The sequence below is a fragment of the Electrona antarctica genome (assembly GCF_951216825.1).
Source record: "Electrona antarctica genome assembly, chromosome: 6".
NCBI classification, from domain to species: Eukaryota; Metazoa; Chordata; class Actinopteri; order Myctophiformes; family Myctophidae; genus Electrona; species Electrona antarctica.
In genome coordinates, this window is record NC_136811.1 from 36,523,830 (window position 1) to 36,545,887 (window position 22,058).

The window sequence follows — 22,058 nt, forward strand, 5'->3', positions numbered from 1 at the left end:
GCTTCGCAAGGAATCTCGGGAAAGTTTTGCCATCCCTTGAGCAAAGAGCACATACGCTCCAGAGCCGGAAAAGGCGTCTACGTTTATGTCTATGGTAAATCACAAATGCAACTCATTGAGTTGCAATGTGTTGCATTGGTGTGGTCTACCTTAAAAACCGTTTTGTCCCAACCTGACCCTTTGGTGTGGTTTGGGCTTGAAACTCCAACACAAATAATCACCTGCAAGGAATTTCTTGACAGAAAGTAGCTCATAACATATCTACAGTGGATTTTTGATACACAGGTATACACAGGTTTAATGTTTGTCTTTAGTTCAAAGTTTGTTTAGTAAACGCAGTGACAGTGAACATTTACGTCATAATGTGTCATTTACGTCATATTGTCTCTTTATTGTTGATGGTGTTTAATGTTTGTGTTGGCACCGTTTGTTTAATACTTTAATATATTAGTGCCCCTCACTTCACACAGGTGTGATTTTTATGAAACAAACACTTTGCAGATAGAAAGAATTCAAGCTTTTTGTACAGCTGCAATGATGGTGAGTTTTATGTCGTTTAATACAATCAAATAGGACTTAATGGCAACAACAGAGCTTCTTAATACGGCACAGTTGAGAAGCAGGAGTCAAACTATTAATCTGGTGTCAGTGAGGTCAGATGTAGAGTTGCTGGCCGGCTCCATATATGCAGATCTAGTATGTCAAACAATGTATGGCTACCCAGGGTTTGATGAGGTCAGTGATCTTCATATATGGAGATCCAGGTGATGATAGTCAGCTCCACATATCAATGTGTTGTACCAACTTGGTTCATTTGCAAGTGTGACTCGCGTCACGGCAACCACACTGGTTATCATGAGACTGTCACAATATGGCCAATTGACATTCCCATATATTTCTCCTGTTTTTCATTGACCAAAAATGCACAAAGAAAAACAGGTACGGCCATGGGGTTCATGGCATATATAGCGTGTCTCGAGTGTAGAGGGTTTGATGATGTCAGATCGACATCAACGTGATCTTCATATATGGAGACAGCCATATATGGAGCGTGTCACAAGGCGTGACGGACTGACAACCTTCAGGAGCTTGTCACGAGGCGTTGTGATCTACATATATGGAGCGTATGGAGCGTGTCACGAGGCGTGATGGACAGACAACCATATATGGAGACGTGAGTGATGGAGAGACGGAAAGGTTTGGCAGGTTTTCATGAAATCTGCGACATACGGTCGCAAATTTCGCAATTATATTTTAAAATTAAATGAAGACAGGAGATATGCATGTATGAACTACAGTATAACTTTATTGCTTCAATCGAGTAATTCAACTAGAAGTGAATTGGGAAAACAAAAACAAAAAAAAAATCCATACAAATAGTTTATGGCTTTCCCCTTTGCTTGTATCATACTGTATGTATGTATGTATGTATGTATGTATGTATGTATGTATGTATGTATGTGCATTTCTAGTATTCAAGGGACAACAGAGTATGGCTGATAGGGCAGCATCTTTTGTCGTTCATTGATTGCATAAATCCATGTCGGTTTGACAAAACACAAATTGCCATTCTCCATCAATGCCTGCAAATGAAAAAAAGGTATAACATGATAGTGATGTGAACATATTACACGCACACGCTCTTTGTCTGAACAAATAAACCATATCTTTGGACATTAAATAAAATCTCCAACCAATGAACCCCTCCGCTGTTGGAATGGGGAGGGTATAGATAGACTACCAACTGCCTCACCCGACGAGTAGCATCACAGAGAGCGTAATTGCACAAAGGTTGATGCCATCTCCTCCACTATAGGTCTTCATGGGTCCAAAATGATGGACCCACACAACCGTAACACCCGGGATCGTTCAGAGATCAGATTGGGTCATATATTTTTTCATTACCACCCCGGTAGATGTGGATTCAGAGAATTTGTACCAATCCCATTCCGAAAATCCCTTGCTATTTGGTGAAAATTCACATGTGAAAGTCACTTTCAGTGGACATTCCAAGTAATGCAGCGACATGATCCCTCACTGGATTCTCACCCACAGAAACAATCAAACCTTTATGTAGTACATGTGTGCAGAAAATTGTGAAGGCAAAATTGGCAGATTTGCACATTCCTTTTTCTTTTTAAAACGAGCCTCAACTTACATCTTCAAAGGAGTCATGCCATCCTTCGCTGGTCAACACAAACTGCACCTTTTCATTCATGTACTCCTCCACCATCCTGGAGGGGACACAATGACCAGAATGAGAGAGTAAAGAACAGTATTAAAGCTATATGTTTGTCATTATAATATTTACTGCCAATCAATGTACAGGGTGGTGACAATGACAACTATCTGACAGCATTTCCTTGATAATATCTTTTGGCTTCAACGAGTTGCACCGCCAACAAAACCTCAACTTCCTCACCCGTTGAATGCAACGATGTACCGCAGAAGGAGACGTCTGTCGTTGTTTGGGAACTTGCCGTAAAGGAAAAACTTTTTTCCTGTCAGGAAGACTGAAATGAACAAAAATTAAAAATAAAATAAATAAATGGGTGTGGAGTGGTACAGTGAGAATAAGACTAGCTGTACTAATATGAAGAGAGGTATTTATTACTTCCCTTTGATAGGAAAGAACAGCTAATGTTACAAAAAGGGGTTCCCAGATTGAAAGGTATACAGTAACAACAAAAAGGGGTTCACGGTCTAAATGGATTAAACATACCATGTGCAGTTTAAACATATTCAGTCAGTGTATATACAGTATACACCAGGGGTGCCCATTACGTCGATCGCGGTCGACCAGTCGATCGCAAGCGCTGCGCAGGTAGACCGCTTGGCCTTGCCATGAAAAAAGAAAAAAAGAAAAACAATCCTCGCCTCGGGCAGGCGGCGGTGCGCGCGACCCCCGACGCGGACCCCCACGGAGGTCGGCGCGGACCCCCGCGGAGGTCCGCGATAGTCTGCGTGGGGGTCCGCGATAGTCTGCGTGGGGGTCCGCGCCTCCACGGTAGTCTCTGTGTGGTCTGTGCGGTAGCATCATGATGCCATCATCACAACCAAAACAAACTAGGACTAGCTTTGACGGTTGCCACATTTCGTGACTGAGAGAGAAACAAGCAACCAGGTCTATGAAAATGTTAACAGGCCAGATCAAGTCAGAAAATCCGAAAAAGTCAGAAATTAAGTCTCTTCTTTGCAATGCGGGGAAACTGAAAAGATAAATAAATAGAATTGATTTTGAAACCTAGATTTTGAAAGTCCTAATGCCTTAATGTTATTTATTTATTCGCCATATAGGTACATATTTTGAGTATTTTAAGCAAAGGGATAATTATCTTTTGGTTGGTAGATCACCTTGAGCTGGCAATTTTAAAAGTAGACCTCAAGTCAAAAAAGTGTGGGCACCCCTGGTATACACTGTACATGTTATGTATACAATATACAAATAAGATATAAGACCTGGTAACTCTGGGATGGGGTAGTCCACCTCTTCCTCTGCGTCGGTGTTCTCATCCGTCGATCCCCCGTAGGGATCCTCTTCTTTCACTCTGTGTTTTCCAGTCTCTGCTTTCTTGTGTCTGCTCTCAGTCTCAACTCTGTCAGGTAGACAAAGACAAGGGTACACTTCAGTGCTTCAGCTTGTGAAGCTGAAGCACTGAAGTGTACCCTTGTCTTTCCATTCCAAAAATATTAACTTGATGTAATTGTATATATAGAGAGGGGGAAAAAACATAATTACAAAAACCATGGATGTTTAATATTTGTTTTTAAAGCTGATAACTTGAACAATATTCACATTTTCCATTAATTCATTATTTTTTATTCTTGCACCCATTCAAAATAGGCTGATGTGGAGCCCGCCAAAGGTAATCTATTACTGGCCAGTTTTTAGCACACAACCCATCACGATCAATATTAGACACATTTGAATTTATCTTACCTCTTCAGCTCGTCCTCTGTGTCCATGGCAGAATCATCGTCGTCTCCTGGGAAATTGAGTGTTCATTTGTAATTAACAAGGAAGTTAAGCCAAAGACATCTTACAATGTGTTGAGGTCACAACATGGCCTTGTACTTAAGAGTCTAATTATTGAAATTACAATCACTGTACTCTAGCCCAAACCATGAAACTAATTAGGAAATTGATCAAACTGATGCACAATTACAACTTTACTGATCTCTGTGGTCTCCATCACATACATGCATGTGCTTTAAACTAAAGCTTAATCCCTTCAAACACAGATCTTTCTCCAATGGGTGTTATATTTTAAATAAAAGTATCAGTAACAACTGCACGGCTGCATTACCCATGCTCCATTCTTATGCCGGTGTTGGACATCACCTCGGTAGCAATGCAAGTTTGGGCTGATACTTTGCACATCATTTTTACCACTAGTTTCATTACATTTGAGTCTTGGGTATCCTTGCACAGAAGTGCACATCGTTTTCCAGCTGCAGAAATGTATTATACTAGAATTGCACTGCCACCCCAGAGTTGCAGCTCAATATGGGATGAAGGAAATTGCGTGTGCACGCGTGCGTGTGCCAGTCCTTATTGAGGCTGAATAGGATGGAATGGATGCCAGTCCTTATTGAGGCTGAATAGGATGGAATGGGTGCCATCCTTATTGAGGCTGAATAGGATGGAATGGATGCCAGTCCTTATTGAGGCTGAATAGGATGGAATGGATGCCAGTCCTTATTGAGGCTGAATAGGATGGAATGGGTGCCATCCTTATTGAGGCTGAATAGGATGGAATGGGTGCCATCCTTATTGAGGTGGAATAGGATGGAATGGGTGCCATCCTTATTGAGGCTGAATAGGATGGAATGGGTGCCATCCTTATTGAGGCTGAATAGGATGGAATGGGTGCCATCCTTATTGAGGCTGAATAGGATGGAATGGGTGCCAGTCCTTATTGAGGCTGAATAGGATGGAATGGGTGCCAGTAGACCAATCCTTATTGAGGCTGAATAGGATGGAATGGGTGCCAGCCATTTGAATAGGATGGAATGGGTGCCAGCCTTATTGAGGCTGAATAGGGTGGAATGGGTGCCAGCCATTTGTACGCAAGTGCTATTATGTTGCCTTACTAATGCACCTTGCCACTTTACTCCTGGCCTCACATTAACATAGAAATGAGAATCATGCACAAGTCCCTTCACGGTGATTGTGCATTCTTCATTCTTCCATTCCGTTCCTCTTATACATCGTGTTCCGTATCCTTTTCATGGTGTCCATCAATCCATCTCTGCCAGACCTTCATAAAACTAAAAGCGGTCTCTCTCCTCCAATCCCTTCTCTCTCAAACATGTGCCTTTGCCCCACTCAATTAATTTCATGTACTGTACTTAAGCCTTTTTTCTTCTTTTTTTAGATTTATTTATTTTTGCTTTTGTGCCTTTATTGATAGTTACAGTGAAGATGGACAGGAAAGAGGGAGGGAGAGACATGCAGCAAAGGTCGTCACGTACGGGACTCGAACGCGCAACAAGACCAGAGCCTAGACGTGGCATGCGGCTGGACCGCTAGACCAGCAGGCAGAATGTTTTTGAAGGTTGTTGTGAAGATTAAAGGATTCAAATTTGAGGAATAAAAAAGGCACCAAGAACATGGTAAAGCCTATATTCCACAAAAAGCACCATGGTGCATGCACGACTGTTGATAATACTGTATTATTGTACGTCTACTTGCACTGCAGCTGAACTCTTATCTTGGCAGTCAATCGTTCAATTTGTGCTGCTGTTGTCTTTCAAGGGTAAGTCTGTCAACTGTGTTACCCTCTCAGGACTCAGGATATCATTCAAGTGAAAAAATACAATCTCAGACTCTCAAAGCCCATTGTCCGTGTTTTCTCTAGCAAACCGACAGGGACTTCCAGTGTGACACTCTTATAAGACAAGTCTGGACCAACAATCTAGAAATGAACTATTGCTGTGAACGTATCCATGATGGACACACATGACCCGATTTACACCTGGATTAACGTGTCCTGGATGATCAGATTGTAACTGAATACAAAATCATACCAAGTCAAGTACCCAAGCTAACCAGCAACTCTGCCCTCCGCACTAGCAGACACTTAGCAAAACTCTCAAGACACTTTCCTCTAATTCTCAACCACACGCAAAACAGCAGTATTATTTCTTCTTTTTTTTGACAGCTTGTGCCGAATTTAACAAAGGCGTATTCCTGATCTGCTGCTGATTAGTAGAATTTGCAATTGGGGGAGGAGCTTGATTCAAACCTGGTTCATCTATGTCTGTGGAGCCGCCATACTCATCTTCCTCAGCCACCTTTGGAATCTTCTTTGGGGTGGCCTGCCTCTGCTGCTCTGTTGGAGCCCGCTATTAGACAGAGCATAGTGTCATAGTGTGTATGGGTGGCCTGCCTCTGCTGCTCTGTTGGAGCCCGCTATTAGACAGAGCATAGTGTCATAGTGTGTATGGGTGGCCTGCCTCTGCTGCTCTGTTGGAGCCCGCTATTAGACAGAGCATAGTGTCATAGTGTGTATGGGTGGCCTGCCTCTGCTGCTCTGTTGGAGCCCGCTATTAGACAGAGCATAGTGTCATAGTGTGTATGGGTGGCCTGCCTCTGCTGCTCTGTTGGAGCCCGCTATTAGACAGAGCATAGTGTCATAGTGTGTATGGGTGGCCTGCCTCTGCTGCTCTGTTGGAGCCCGCTATTAGACAGAGCATAGTGTAAGTGTGTATAGCGTGAAAAGGTTTTTTCCTCCAATTCGTTTTAATCCTTATTTTTCTGTTAAATAACAAATAGTAGTAGTAGCTAAAATAACACATTTACCCTGGTGTCTCTCTCTTCTTCGCTCTGTTCATCCATCTCCATCTCACTCTCTGAGCTGGACTCTGCTCCATCCATCAAATACCTGGCGTTAAGGTGAAAGGGAGACAGATGAACAAAAATCAACAAAACAAACACTGACTGTATGTTGCCCTGTATTAATTTGTGTCTGCAAACATACTGTTGCCTAAACCTGTGATGTGTCATGTGACAATGAAGTTGAGGGGAACCGTTGACATTCATAATTAAGACTTAATACCAATGTCAAAGCAGGTTTAAGACAGTGGTGTGCACACAAGGTGTGAAAGTTATGATGTTTTATTTGACAACACAATACCACAGAATAATGTAGACTGCAGTTTTTCTGGAATAAATATATCCTGTCGAGATATTGCATGAAAGCTAATTTCACATGTGTTGCCGTCAACACTAGAGTGGGAACTAGATGCCATCCATTGAAGTCAGGTAGGTACAGTAGCTGCTGCTTACAGTATTTCCACGATTGTTAACACGGTTCTCAAAACGATAACTGCTTTCTCAAACCCACACAAAACTGAAAACACACATAAAATGCTAAACCCTGACACTCAAATGACAAACATACTGTACCATTAATTTAGTACACTCAACTAAGCATTTGCTGCACACTACCAAGCATTTACAGCAAAATTGAAAACACAATCATAGAAATGGAATGGAACACACCATATGAATGACAATGACTCTGGAGAATGAGCCATTTCTCCTTTTGTAAAATGACTCTGCGTAGGCCTACACACAAATATTCACAAAAATATTGACAGACATCGAGTGGATCATGAAGCCCTGACAGACCTCAACACTCGCCACAAGCCTCCGCAATGGCCCTAAAGCATTGGACCCGGCTCTGTGGGTTCCGTTCATATAGCTTCCACCTCCAAGCTGAAAAGAACTCCTCAATGGGATTCAGGAAAGGAGAATGAGGAACCACTCACGCACTTGAGCAGCCCAGTGGAAGCTCACATTGTCCCAGACAGCAAGTTGCTCAAAAGACCGTAATGTTTAGAGATTTTAATATTTGTGTGTTGTAGGTTGATGCTTTGGGATTTTATATGAGAAGTGTGTGCAACAACTGAGGATTGTGTCTAGTGTTTGGAGTGGACAACAAGGTGATGTGTAACCGACAGAATGTAAATAAGTAAATTAAGAGTCTAGTGCAGATAAGGGAGCGTGTAGTAGTACCAAATTGGGCCGAGCGATTATGTGCATGAAGTGAAGGTTGTGCAAATTTTTTATGTTATAACAATCGTGAAAAACTGTAGAAATCCATGGTTACATTAATGTTGATTTAATATTAATATATATATATATATATATATATAGATATACAAAAACAGAAAACAAAGGGTGAACCACCACACGCACACACACACCTCAAACATCTCCACACACGCGCAAACACTACGTGACTATGGTATTCTCACTCAGTGAAGACCACCCCCACTCAAGAGAATGAAATACAACCACAAAGGGTAATCATATCGTGGCAAACAGGAGAGTAGGCAGTCTAGGCACAAAGGAAGAATGTGCACCTTATGTTAAATTGGTTGTTTGTTTCCCAAAATGTTAAAAAAAAGAAAATGGTCGTAATTAAATTAATGTAAAGCATAAATATTTCTACAATTACATAAGACAATTTTGCTTTTTTTCTTTCAACATGAGGTGCCCACCTTCCTAGATGTCCACACTTCCTGTATCCATCATCACCCGTCACATTGTGGGGAGAAATTAACAGACCCATGCTTATCTATCGCACAAGATGTGGCCAAAAGGAAATTTAAAAAATGAAAAAAGGAGCTTGTGGTTGCTTGTGGCAACAGAGGCTTATACCTACAAAGCAGACAGACATGTCTGCTCTAGTGATTATCACCTGGGTGAATGACTTTAGTATGAAGTGGACACAGGAAAGATGCTGTGGTGGTGTGAAGTCGTCGTCAGTGAAACAGCTCCAGGTTTTTTGTACTTGATAGGTGATAGATTTGCAGTGTGCGTTTTTTTTTTTAAATAAATATCTCACCTGCCCATATTGATCTTTCATTATATATATCCTTTGTTCCCTGGAGTGTGCAGTCCCTTCCTTGGAAGGTTTTTCCCTTTTTGATGTCTATGCCTGCTAACTAGACTTGCACCTCCCACGGGTCTTGTTGGATGTGCAGGAGTCCTTTTTCGTCTCTATATATATATATATATATATATATATATATATATATATATATATACACACACATTAATGCTGGGCCATTATCGGCGTTAACGTGCTGCGTTAACGCAAGACTCTTATCGCGCGATAAAAAAAAATATCGCCGTTAATCTATTCTCAAAGTTGGGTCTGGGAGCTGGGTCTATGTAACTGCGAGTGTAGCCTTAGCCTACTTCAAATGGAACCAAAGGAACATTTTCGAAAAATAAACTGTACAAATGGACTAGACTACCCTGCGCGGACCCCCCTTATCCGCGGACCCTTACAAAGACTACCACGGAGGCGCAGACACCCGCAGAGGTCGGCACGGGGGTCCGCGATAGTCTGCGTGGGGGTCCGTGCCTCCGCGGTAGTCTGTGTGGTCTGTGCGGTAGCATCATGATGCCATCATCCACATGTGCATCACAACCAAAACAAACTCTAGGACTAGCTTTGACGGTTTAAAATTAGCAACTATAGTGCTGACTGTCAAACATCATTGTCCAATGTTGTTTTAGAGCAGTGGTTCTCAAACATTTTCATCTCAAGGACCACCAATATTTTAAAAAAACTTTACAGATAAACAAGTCCAAAGTAGCTTATAATGACTAGACTTGGCAACACAATATGAAATATAAGGTATTAATAGGCTAGTTGTATTGTTAATATCCCTAATTAGCCGGGCACCTGGTCTAATGGGCCACCTGGCCTGAGAAACGCGTTCTCAAGGACTTACTTCTGGTCATTATTTAGGTAGCGCACACATATTTTGAATGACTTTGGCAGACTTCAAATGAGCCATTTTAATCGCGATTAACTCCAGGATTGCAGTGAGTTTAATCGCGATTAAAAAAATGAATCTATGCCCACTACTATATATATATATATATATATATATATATATATATATATATATATATAAGCTACAGTAAGAACCACATTATATGAAAATGACTTAGCCCATACACTTGAATTGTTGAATGTCCTAGTTACAGCTAGTGATGTCATTAAAGAAAGCACACAGTGGCTTCTTATGAGTCCAGTAGAACCAAGGTTAAGATCGGATCCTTTACCACGCTGAATTTATTCTAGATAGTTCTACAGAGCCAAATCCAGACTAGAGAAGCATGACTTTGAAGTTTGAAAAGATTGCATCACCACCGCCCGACTTCCCCTATATCGAACAAGCTTTTGAACATCATCACTATCAATCATGTTTTTAGTTCAAACGGTTATCATCACAGTTGGCAGGCGCATCTGCTCCCTGTGAGATTGCCAAAATGCGAATCTGAAATGTTTTCACCATGCTCTCTGAATGAATGCTACTACAGACCCTTCACATTTTAATGAGAAATTTGTTTACTCTACACGACTTGAGTGGAAGGTGGAAGCCAGAGCCACTTTTCCCCTTCTACTCTTTTCAGTCCCCAGGTTTTCTGATTGGATAAAGACTGTTGAGAGAGCATTACTGAGGTGCTTAGCTGATGACGAAATACCATAAAAATACATAAGAGAATTGTGCCTGATGCAAAGGCATTAATTATATTAGCACTGTTCCACCATGAGAGGTTGTGCATTTACATACAAATGTGTGTGAAGGAGCGACAGAGAGAGCGAGTGTGTTTATGCGTGTTCCATGTCTGTGTGTGTGTTTGGGTACTTGTCATCATCAAAGTAAGTGGCTGGTTTAATTACACATGACAGATGCAGCTTTTAAATAAGGGATACATCATCAAAGCAGCACTCTTGCACAATAGAATGGCTAGGATGGGGCCTGAGTTCATCCGGCTGGGGGAATGAGAGAGAGGATGGAGTAGGAGGTGGTCTCTGTACAATCGGATAATGACTTAAGGAAATGGGAGAGAGAAGACGATGCACTGCTTGCTACAATGTCTTTCATGGCATTTATCGATATATGGATTTTAGATAGGTCACTGTATGCCCATATATGCTTACATTCATTGAACACTTGTCTAACATTAGTTCAGTGAGTTCACTGGTTGCCCTTTAGACTATTGTAATTGTAACACTTTAACTAAATTTTAACTAAATTTGAAACCTCCTCCCACAGTTTTGACGGTACGCACTTGAGCCATATCTCAAATTGACCGGCTTCATCGGGAATGGTGTGCTTGCTCATTGCTAAGAGAAATATTGTATAGTTTAATTGATATTAATTTATTTGTGCATTCAATTTCCCCATTGACATGAATGGGAAAATGCGAAAATTCAAGTATTCTTTCCTCAGAGACCGTAAGCGCTATTACAAAACTTGGAGGGGATGTTCATAATAATTAATTAATTAACTTATGATTATATCGGTCGGCCTCATGGTGGCGCTATTACAGCCCACTTTACATTTTGGCTTATAACTCTTGAAACGTAGGTCGTAAAATCTAAATTCTCCCCATATAGGCCCGCCCATTTCCGTCAGGATAGATTTTTTTGTCCGTATCGTTCGGCCTTAATCGTCATCCGAAGTTAGTGGGAGGGGCCTATTTTACAAAAAATGCCACAAATCACGAATGGAATGTTCAATCCATCCCAAATTTGAATCAGATGTTGCAGGTGGTTTAATCGACCAAAAGCCAAAAGTGATTCCATTTCCATCCATAGGGGGCGCCGCAAATGCGAAAAATGTAACCGTTTCTTGCAGAAAAATGATTTTTGGAGGGATAAATCCCTTTTTACTTATACATGATCACAGGGGTGACGTGACATTGTAATTGGCTAGCAACATTTGTGGGAGGGGCCTATATAAGCGATTGCGGCAACCACACTTTGCAATTTTTCAAAATTGCGACTTTTCTAGTTATTGAATGTTGGGGCAGATTTAGCTATTATTTTTTGTTATATTTTTTCTGTCTTTTCTTGCATATATTGATAGACCACAGTGTAGTGAGACAGGAAAAAGGAGTAACATGCAGCATGCAGCTAGCTGGGCTCCTGGTGTCCCCAGAGTTACCTGTTCCAACTATTGGGAGCAGTGGGCACAATTAACACAACTCCCAGCAGTTAGGGGTCGAGGGTCTTACTCAGAGACTCAAATTACAAAAAATAAAATAATGAAACAATGTACTGAGGAGACTAACCAGTTCTGAAATATGCTCATCTAGATCTATCCCACCATCTAGCCAAGCCGTAATGTTGAATATGAATACTGAATATTTGACTGAGACTGTCAAAGATTTCTTACAAATGAGTTTGGTAATCTTGGGTAAGCTAACAACACCTAAGGCACAGGGGAAGTCTCACTCCTTAAGACAGATGGAATGAAGTGAAACCACAACCACAAAGCCTATTGTTATGAAGAGTGGGGGGGAACAAATACCCTTCAAATTAACTTGAGCCTTGCTCGGTCCAAGATGTGTACGACCATTCATTATTTAGGAGATACAGATTCATAAATGTCTCGACAGAGCCTCAGCAAAGTTCCCACGGTAATGAGACATATCATTAGACAACTCCTGGAGGTTGTCTGGGACTGAATGTGACATTATAGTGGCACACATCAACCACTCAAGCAAGGTCAGTCACAGGGCTTAAAGCCAAAAGAAATCCCAGGACTGAAACTTTTTTTTTTGCAATGACCCCTTTGAAATCCTCAGGACTGAAATCCGTCCCCAGGACTGATAACTTTATGCCCTGCAGTCATCTCATGCGAGTCAAGGACAAGGATCAAGATCACATTGTCGTCACTGCTGGGCCTCAGAGGTTACTTCAGCTTTACATCATGTGTCAAAGTTAACAAAGCATACAAATTGGAATGGGATGCTCATATTTTGAGCAAGCAAATTTCAATATACCAGCTCAAACATCATCAATCAGCGGCACACAACTCTGCACCTTTACGGGGGTGCCTGTTCCCTGTTCACAGAACAGGTATTCAAATGCTAATATGGTGGCTTTGTTTCACTGCTGCCAGGTAGACTATAAACCTATTTGCGACCCACAATGAGGAAAGCGAGACTAATCACCTTGCTCTGATAAACTGTCAGTGTGTGTGTTGTCGCTGCCCCCTGGTGATCGCTGATCGGGTAGGCTAATAATACAGCAACTGGCCTAATCAGCATATGATTGACTACTTGGTATGTCTGTAAACCTCGTACTTCCAGTCGCTTTGTAGCAAACGGTAGTGTGCGCTGGTTTGTTTTGGAAAACAGCAAAAAGCACCATGCACCAGTGACCGCACAGTTCATTCATACTCCTGCAGCAACACTGACACGGTCAGCGGAGAGGCTGCTGTCTGTGTGCCGTCGGCCCGTCTGTAAAGAGCCTAGCTCTGGTCCATAGCCCTAATGCGTTGCATTTAGAGCTATGTTACTCTCGACTTCCGCCGCTCGCATGAATGCAGACCAGCCTAAATAAAAAGAACGTTTTTGCTACTCACCAAAACAACAAAACAGCACTCTGAAACCCCCACCACACTTATAAACTGTACTTTTTGGCCAAAAGGGGATTTTGTTTCCACCGGGAAAAAAAACGATATTGCCCAGAGAATTGCCTCATAGAGAATATTTTTCCTCCGGTGAAAGAAAATCCCTTTCTGGCCAAAAAGTACCGTTTATATGCACCCACTGCCGTTATAAGAACTGTTCACGCCTGTCATCAATAATAGATAATTAATCAAATATATCAATAGTAGTGAAAATAGTAGATCTACAAGCTCACAATACGTCAGATCTGTAGATCTGAATAAATGTAGTGTAGTCAAAAGTACAATATTTGTCTTTCGAATGTTGTGGGTTTTTTTATTATCCACCATTGTACCACTGTACTTCAACGGTCCGTGGGACATATACCACCGGTACGCAAGAAGGGAATCCCAAGGTTTCCCGACCGTGAATCTATAACCATGCAATTGTAATAGAAAAGGCAAAAGGTTGGGAACCCCTGGTGTAGAGCAAGTGACTTATTTAGTAATACAGGAGTCCGTACTTCTCAGGCTCTTTTGTAAACCTGATGTACGTTATCTGTGTCTGCGTGAAAAACAGTGTTTTAGTTCTGTGTGTGCAATATCAATCACCCATTTTATTGGACTATAGGTCTGTAAGGTGCTTTTTGAGGGGCGCTAGGCCCTCTTATGTCCAGCTTTGAGGGTGTAAGTGTGTAAACACAAACATTGAAGACAAAAGCGAGGACGCAAATTGTGATTGGCCAGAGTGAGATGATCTATGATGACGTATGATGATAAGAGCACCCCTCACTTGATTGTGATTGTTTTATTCGTCTACTCATTATTTGTGGGAAAGTGATGTTTTTTTCCACACACAGCTTTACCGTTTAAAGGAGATCCTCTGTTTCCTTTTATGGCAGTCCATCACCCATTCCTTCCGTACAATGATGCCCCCTGCTGACTTCACTTGGCTGTACTTGGGGGTGTTGGCAAAGGCACAGCTAGACACAGATGGACAGAAACAAGACAATCAAAATTACGTTGACACCAGAGGGGCAACATTTTTGTAGCAGCAGGCACTTGTCAACTCAGGAAGTTGTGTGCCATATTATGCTTTTATTATGAAAATGGATTTTCACTGTCACTCACATAAGGTGTGTGGCGTCAGGGGTCCAATCAGGACGGTACTTTCCTCCCATGGCCAGTGCCTTGTCCCTCAGCTCCCCTCTGAACGGGTTCTGGAAGCCGCTGAGGACAAACACCACGCCCTGCATGATCTGGTTGAGAGGCACCTGCTCAGGGCTCTGTGGTTTGACTTTGTGTGGTTTAGCTTTAGGCTCTGGCTTGGACTGGCTCTCTCGCTTCTTGTCACTGGTCTTCTGAGCTGTTGAGGCTGAAGCACAAAGAGTTTTGTATTAATAAAAGACTAAATGCCCCGCGATTTGTCAATGTGATCGCTCAACTTTATATAACATGCAGTATAATAGACAGTGGTTGGAGCTAGTGCTTGTGTGCGTGTTGTGTGGGTCACCTTTATTAGTAGAGCTTGCGCTGGGGGTGCTGGCTGGGCTCGGTTTAGGCTTGGGTTTAGGAGTGGCAGCCTTCAACTCGGGTGACCCTGAGGGACTGGTCTTCTTTGAGATGGATGGAGCCGGTGCTGACAGGCGATCTTTACTGAACTCAAATTTTCTCTTCACCGGAGGCTATGAGTTAACGGAGATATAAAAGAATGTAATTTGTTCTTAATGTGACAGAGGCAATCACAAACACACAGCACAGAACATGCAAATGATTAGCCATGTCCAATTATTTTGTTCACACTCTGCTAAACTAAACTAAAGTCTAAAAATTGCAATAGAATCTCTTTTCATACGACTGTCTGATAGTGTCGGAGATGGTGTAATGGCAACATTCTCAAGTTAGTATTTAACATATTGCGTTGAAAGATGACTGCGTGATTTTGTTCTCCCAAGTCCCACAGGGCTATTCAACTGGCGGCCCGCAGGCCGCAGCGCCCCCTAGTGGCCCTTGGAATAATTAAAAAAAAAAGAAAATAAAACTGTTTTTTATTTTTTTTTATTTTTTAAGAGAGAAAGTTACAGGTATGATGTGTGCGATATATAAAGTGCTAGATTATCATGATGACAGTAATCCTAAATTATATTCTATCATATTCAAGGGCTTTTGGAGAGAAATTAGACTCCTGCAGGGTGTGTGTGTGTGTGTTTGCATTTTCAGCTAGTGCTCGTTGACGCTCGTTCTGTCAAATAGGTCTATTCTAAGGTATAGCATATACTTGTATAGACATATATCACCCTGTGCTAATACTGTGCACAAATGTATTAGCCTACATAGATCTTTGTGTTTGAACACAAAATGCATTTGTAGAATCCAAAAAAAAAAGTGTGCTTCGCGAGCACGCTGTGCGCAGTGTGCGGCCCTCCACACACAATCATTCTACAGTTGTGGCCCCGGCCTAATCTAGTTGAATACCCCTGTCCTAGGGGAATAGACTGGCTATTAATTTTGATGGATGATCAAGTCAAAGTCAGTCATAGACTGCAGAGCATTGAATACCACTTCAAATCTTCTGACTCTGCCATCTCAAGGGTCTGGCGAGGCTCAGTAGCACGCCTCTTTCCTACAACCGAGAACAGGTCGGGCCAATCGGGACACGGTATGCAATATGGGCGGGCTTTGGTACAGTGACGTTCAATGCTTGAGACCTTTGACTGACAGTAGCTCTGACCAATTGCGTCGAAGAGAAAATGTTTGAACCCGCCCCCCGGGAAATGAAATCCAAGTGGAGCCAGCCCAGACTAATATACCGCGACAGTGTTGTGTGATATTAGTCTGGTTTATTAGCCAGGCTACAGAGCTCTGGCAGCACAATGGGGAAGCTTTGGCAATTTTGTGCTTGGCGAGTCTTTGTGAGTCTAAAACGCTTCCCTGTTAGATGAGTCGTGAAAACTCCTGCATTTGATCATCCATTTATTTATATTAGAATTAGATTATTAGACCATAGACCATTTTTATGATCTTATCCAGAATTAAAACATTCTCTGAGGTAAATGAGATATAATGTTTTAGTTATTTCAAATATGCTACTGGCTGTATTCTTCTTGGAAAAATATAAAAAGATACTCCTATGGAAAGGCTATATTATTTTACTGATATTGACCAATTTAGTAGGCTATAATTTAGTATAGCCTACCGGTATGTAAGGTTTAACCTCGTCAGATAATCCCCACATAGCGTAAACTTACGAGCCTATATGAGAAATTCAAAGTTTCAACACCAAAGTAGTAGTAGTTGTGAATTAGCAAACTGGACATTTGGAGTGAATGTTTCCTTTATCCTCGTGTTGCCTGTTGGGCTTCTGTTTTCGCCGAAGTTTTTATTTGTGTCGTTTCTCATAAGCGCAGCTCCGTTGTGCTTCATGTTCCACACAGCCGCCTGCGCCTTGACTTCTGTGTGTGGCTGTGTGCTGACTGCTGCGGGCCTGTTGTAGGCTAGCCCCTCCCACCCCTCACTGGTGCGAAATCCGGTAGGAAAAACGGGGAAGCGTCTAAAACGCATTGGCAAATCATGAGGAGAAAATTATAAAGGTAGGAACTGGAAGATTGCCACAATCTACATGGTCAGGGTAGGAGGCTTTTAAAGGCTTTAGTATACTGTAGGCACAAATGTTAAACAAGGCGCCAAACTCGTTCCACTGGGATGATTGTAAAGAACGGCATTAGGCTTCTTGATTTCTGGTTAGGAACCCCCCAGAATAGTGTACACTGTGTACACTCCCACACTGGAAACTTCTCGACCTCCTGGTATAATTAAAACCCCTTTCAGAAGTGCTGCTGTAGACTGTTATTCTATACCTGTGACGAGGTGCTGCTAGAGGTGGAGGACGGTCCCGAGGACAGAGAGGCACCACTAGACTGCAGGGTGGCCGCTGCATAGCTCAGCTTCTCAATCTGAGGAGAAACTAAAAAGGAGATAGAGAGAGGACACCAGACACTCAATTGTTTGAAATAAAGATTAAACTAAACATGTTCTTCTGAAGACATCTCTACACACTCTCTCCATACTCTATGCCTTAATTGATCATACTACAGCGTCACATGAAGGCATCAAAAGTAGCAGATCCAAACTTTTCCTTTTTTTCTATTTTGTTTTTATCTTGAAAACGGTTTTGAACATATGAGGTTTCCACTTGACAGGCGATATATAGCTATAGCAAACATACATGTATAGCAAACATATTATTTTTGTGGTTTTATTTTTCTGAAAATTTAGGATTTAGATTTAGTTTTCAGAATCGGCCTCAGGTCTGGTTAATGTGCAGTGACATGTAGCAAAGGCCGTCGGGATCGGGACTTGAACTCCCAACACGCTGTCAAGACTATAGGTAGTACCCAGACCTCTACGCCAGCCATCCGGGCTATCATTCAGTGATATGTTTAATTGGTGGAGGGACATGTTTGTAAAGGAGTATTTCACTTGCATTTGCACTCTAGTGCAAACTAGAAAAGATAATTTGGACAGCATGCACCCTAGACCTAGTGTTCTTTAGTGATTAGAAATGGTTTCTAAAATTCAGTTCTACACAAAATTGTGTTCTTCGAATCTCCCCCAAAACAAAAGTGTGTTTACAATACAAATGTCAACTGTCTACTTTATAAAGACCTGCAAATAAAAGATGATCACTGTAGGGTAATTCCAATCACTGCCTCAATTCAATAAAAAGTGATGTTTTTACCTTTGAGTGTAGGGCTGGTTTTTGTGATGCTCTCCCGGTTGAAGAAAAGGTGGCCAGGCTGCAGACTGGGGGCTGCTGAGGGAGATTCATCCTTCACCTTAAACTGGCCCAGCTTTGTCAACTTCTGCCATGGGTGAAGAATTAGCCAGTTTGGTGTCAAAAATACGAGTCAGACTCAGATATATGTGACTCAAGTCTCATGTAGCCAGACGACTAGATATATCTGCCTATTGATACATCTGGTGAGATCTAAAACTGTGTGGAAACCAAGAAATTCAAATAACAGGCTCAGCATCACAGTAGCAATGTTAAGACTTTAGGGTGGTCGTTCATATTATGATGCTGATGGTATCAGGATTGTTTTTAGGTGGGGGTCACCATTACTGAATTCTTGAGTGAAGACGGAGCGAGAGGGTGCTTTCTAGAACAGAGAATGAGGACGTTCAATTGTGTGTATGGAAATATATCTCATGTGTGAATTCGAACAAAAGCAGTGAGTTGCTTCTTTGTCTCTAAAAACACTCAAAAAGAAAAAAAAACTACAAAAACCTACTTGCCAGTTCAGCCAACCAGAAAGCAAACTCCACTTGCCCAACTATACTTTTATTTTTTACTTGTCTCGAGCAATAGGGCAACCCTCGTATCAGAAGGCAGAGATCTCTGATCGTTTGGCTACACAAGACTATATGTAAATTAAAAGACCAGCAGCATCGTTTTCGAGTACTGTAAGCAGGTCGGAGAGGCTTATTGTTGCTATAGTGCAGGAGGGAGTCTACCGGGAGTCTATCCCCGTTTAATTAACAATGCACTCGACTAGACCAGTGGTTCTCAACCTGTGGTTCATGAACCTGGCGACCCCTCGACTGGCGACCCCTCCAAATGATTTGGGTGACCACCACCAACTCATTTGGAGGGGTCGCCTGTCGCCAGTTGCTTTTCTGAATATGCTAAAAAATAAATACACATTTTCTAAGTAAAAATTTCAGTAAAAACAGTCACAATACAGAATATGTATGTAACAATAATAATTAGTAGGCAAAAGATTTGGGATGCACATGTCTGCGTGTGAGACATTCACACTGGCTCTGCGCTCCCTTTGACACATAAACGTAACTTGCTCTGTGCAAGTTAAAAAGAAAAAAAACTTTCATATGACAAGAGCTAAAAGTTAAAGTTAACAGCAAAGAGTATAAGGGACAAGAGAGTGAGCCCTCCTTACCGGCGATGCTGCTGTTGGTGGATCATTTTTATCTGGTGGTGAATGAAACTTCACAAAGGCAACTCCATATGCTATGCTCTGGGGAGTAAGATAACAAAAATAATAATTTAAATTTGTATCTGTAGAATAACCTTTCCAAGTAATACAATCTTTAACAAATCTGCTATAAATGTGATAGACATCAAGTCTATCATGGTGTGCTGGTCTAATGCACTTCTCAAAACTCAAATCTGAACACATGACTGATATTCAACGGTGATGAATCAGACTATGCTTGCGGAAACATTGTAGCAACGCTTTATTATCAAATCAGTGATCATACACGTTTCGTGAATGTCATGATTCAAATTTATTTCAATTCAACCCTCTGGGTGAAACGTCACTCACCTTATTGTAAGGCTGACTGCACACAATCTTTACACGGTCCCACTTCTCCTGGGCTGTGGTCTTCTGCAGTTGGTTGGACCCAAAAAAACGCACTCGGTTCGTGTTGGTGCCGTTTCGACTCTCAGTGGGAGACATGAAGGATGACGTAACCAGAAGAACCTAGTAGAAACATTGAAATTACCTTGAACTATAAAAATGACAGATCTTTTGACAAAATCATCCCTCGCCCCTTTACCAACTCGCCCCAGGTGTACAGCCGGCGGAACTGCGTGGCCTGGTATTCCTAAAGTAACCTAAGTGAATTATGCTTAAACTAACCCTATACCTAAACTTAACCCTAAACTTATTTCTAACCTTCTCAGTAAAACAAAATAAAGAATACCAGACCCGTCGAACCGAGCGGTCGGCGGAAAAATCGAGGGGCGAGATGGTTTAGGAGCGACAGTACCTGATACCAAATGATGGTGTCTTTATTAAAAGGAGTACTTCTCCCCCAAAATAACTTTTTTCCTCTGTCAATTACTTTGTATTACTTACTATTTTTTGTTCCATTCCTTTACGCTGATTGAATAGAGTATAATCCAAGTATTTTTGTATCAGGTAGACCTGACGAAGACCCATTTGGGGTTGAAACGTTACTCCTTAAATAAAACTACCTCTGGGAGCTGCTAAACAGTGTGCAGACTGCATTCCTTTTTCCTGTACGTATCTTTCTTTTTTGAGAGATGTGTGTACTTTCTTTTGGATTCTATTTCTAATGATCACTGAGGTGCATTGGTTTTCATACTAATGAATACCTCATAGTCCTGGTCTCTGACAGCTGATGAGTTTCCCACCAGCACCTCGATGAAAGCAGACCCTTCATTCCCGATATCTATGCTGTGCACTTGCTCCTCCTTCTCAAGCTGGGAACATGAAAACAGCACATATTTAAAGCACATTCCAGTTATTTCAGATATTCATTAAATGGCTGGAAACTTCAGTTGAACCTATTTGAGCTCTGTGACTCACAGCTTACTTTAAAGAATATGGAAATGGCATACTAGGTCATATCAGCACAAAAAACATTGTTTAAACAAAAGCACAAGAGGAATACCTGTAGAATGACTGAGGTTTGTTTTTCTCCGGGTTTTGCTGCCTTCCATTTCCTGTAGGTGTCAGAGCTAAGCAAGTTTTCAGCCTTGTGAGTCTGCAAAGCAATACAATATTGATAAATAAGAATGTGGCAAATGTGCGTTAAATAAGCTAGAAATAGTGAGGAAAAAACAACGAAAAACAACAGTAGGTGTTGGGAAACTATAATTGTGATTGATTGTTATATTATTACAATTCTGAGAGTAAAAGAATGTCAACTTACAGTGTCTTCGCTGCTGCAAGACACAACGTGCTTGAGTTTGATTTCTGGCATTATGTTGTTGACACTAATAAAGTAGGTTAAGCAAATGCCTCTATCTAAATTGGCTGTTTAAAAATATGTATATATTACCGGAACTATGGTTACTACAGGTTAATATTGTAGTTAGTTACTAGTTATGGTCAACCAATGACTGGTTTTCAGCCAGGCGAGCTAACGTTTAGCTAGCAAAGCAAACAATGAGAGTCTGTGGCTAACTAGCTAGCTTGGTTAAAACAATACGTCTAAAGACTCATTTCATGTGAACGTTGAGAAGAATTACGCATTTGGATCATATCTCATTGTTATACTGGTATCTTTGCGTTTCAAGAAATACCAGAAAATAAAAAATCATACTTTAAATTTAAAAAATAAAGCCAATGACAATACCAACTCAATTTCGCACCAAAAACTGACGTTGACTGATGACGTAGTTTCCTACAGTCCGTAGTTCCAGCCAATTAGATTAGCCGTTTTCTTCTTCGAAAATTTGCTGTTGACGTGAGGTTGGTCGCCCCCTACCAACATTAAGGAGGAATTGCCTGGACAGTGGACAACTGTAAACTCTCTCAACAGTGACAACAATACTGACTTAATTATTTTAAAACTTGAAATTCGAATTGAAGACATTATGAGTGATTATGTGTGCTGTGCACGCAGTTACTGAACAGTTATTCATCATCATCAAAGATAAACTAGTGATGATGAATTCCTGTAATGTTCTTTGTCTATATAGAAGTGTCTATTTGTACGTCTCTAAATGTTTTGATGAATTGAACATGGTGGACCCTGTTGTAAACAAGTGTAATGCTTAATTGGGTCGTCCACTCACAGTTAACAGCCTTTGTATTGAGTTTGTGCTTGAAATGTACTGTAATTCTGCAAAC

General features: G+C 41.4%; 1 protein-coding gene across 2 annotated transcripts; it reads right to left on the minus strand.

The window, feature by feature from the left end:
* Positions 1 to 1,286: 1,286 nt before the first annotated feature.
* xrcc1 (X-ray repair complementing defective repair in Chinese hamster cells 1) lies at positions 1,287 to 21,625 on the minus strand. Of its 2 annotated transcripts, none has more exons than XM_079504594.1 (17): positions 21,136 to 21,625; positions 20,875 to 20,967; positions 20,576 to 20,683; positions 19,779 to 19,937; positions 19,392 to 19,469; positions 18,173 to 18,296; positions 17,292 to 17,398; positions 14,948 to 15,119; positions 14,566 to 14,809; positions 14,301 to 14,417; positions 6,805 to 6,887; positions 6,249 to 6,344; positions 3,941 to 3,986; positions 3,460 to 3,596; positions 2,423 to 2,513; positions 2,159 to 2,234; positions 1,287 to 1,583 (listed from the first exon to the last, which is right to left on the minus strand). In XM_079504594.1, exons 1-17 carry the CDS (start codon positions 21,184 to 21,186, stop codon positions 1,476 to 1,478), a joined length of 1,890 nt encoding a protein of 629 aa, XP_079360720.1. In that variant the 5' UTR covers positions 21,187 to 21,625; the 3' UTR covers positions 1,287 to 1,475. The 2 variants fall into 2 exon arrangements, with proteins under 2 accessions (XP_079360720.1, XP_079360719.1); XM_079504593.1 differs by having other exon boundaries at positions 6,249 to 6,348; positions 6,806 to 6,887; positions 21,136 to 21,624.
* Positions 21,626 to 22,058: the final 433 nt, after the last annotated feature.

Bases quoted from the DNA above. Each gene is read 5' to 3' on its own strand.
- xrcc1 (XM_079504593.1), bottom strand. From the start codon at position 21,186: ATGCCAGAAATCAAACTCAAGCACGTTGTGTCTTGCAGCAGCGAAGAC. The intron at 20,968-21,135 runs GTAAGTTGACAT...ATTGCTTTGCAG, and splicing joins CTTGCAGCAGCGAAGACACT to ACTCACAAGGCTGAAAACTT. The intron at 6,349-6,805 runs GTAAATGTGTTA...TCTGTCTAATAG, and splicing joins AAGAAGAGAGAGACACCAGG to CGGGCTCCAACAGAGCAGCA.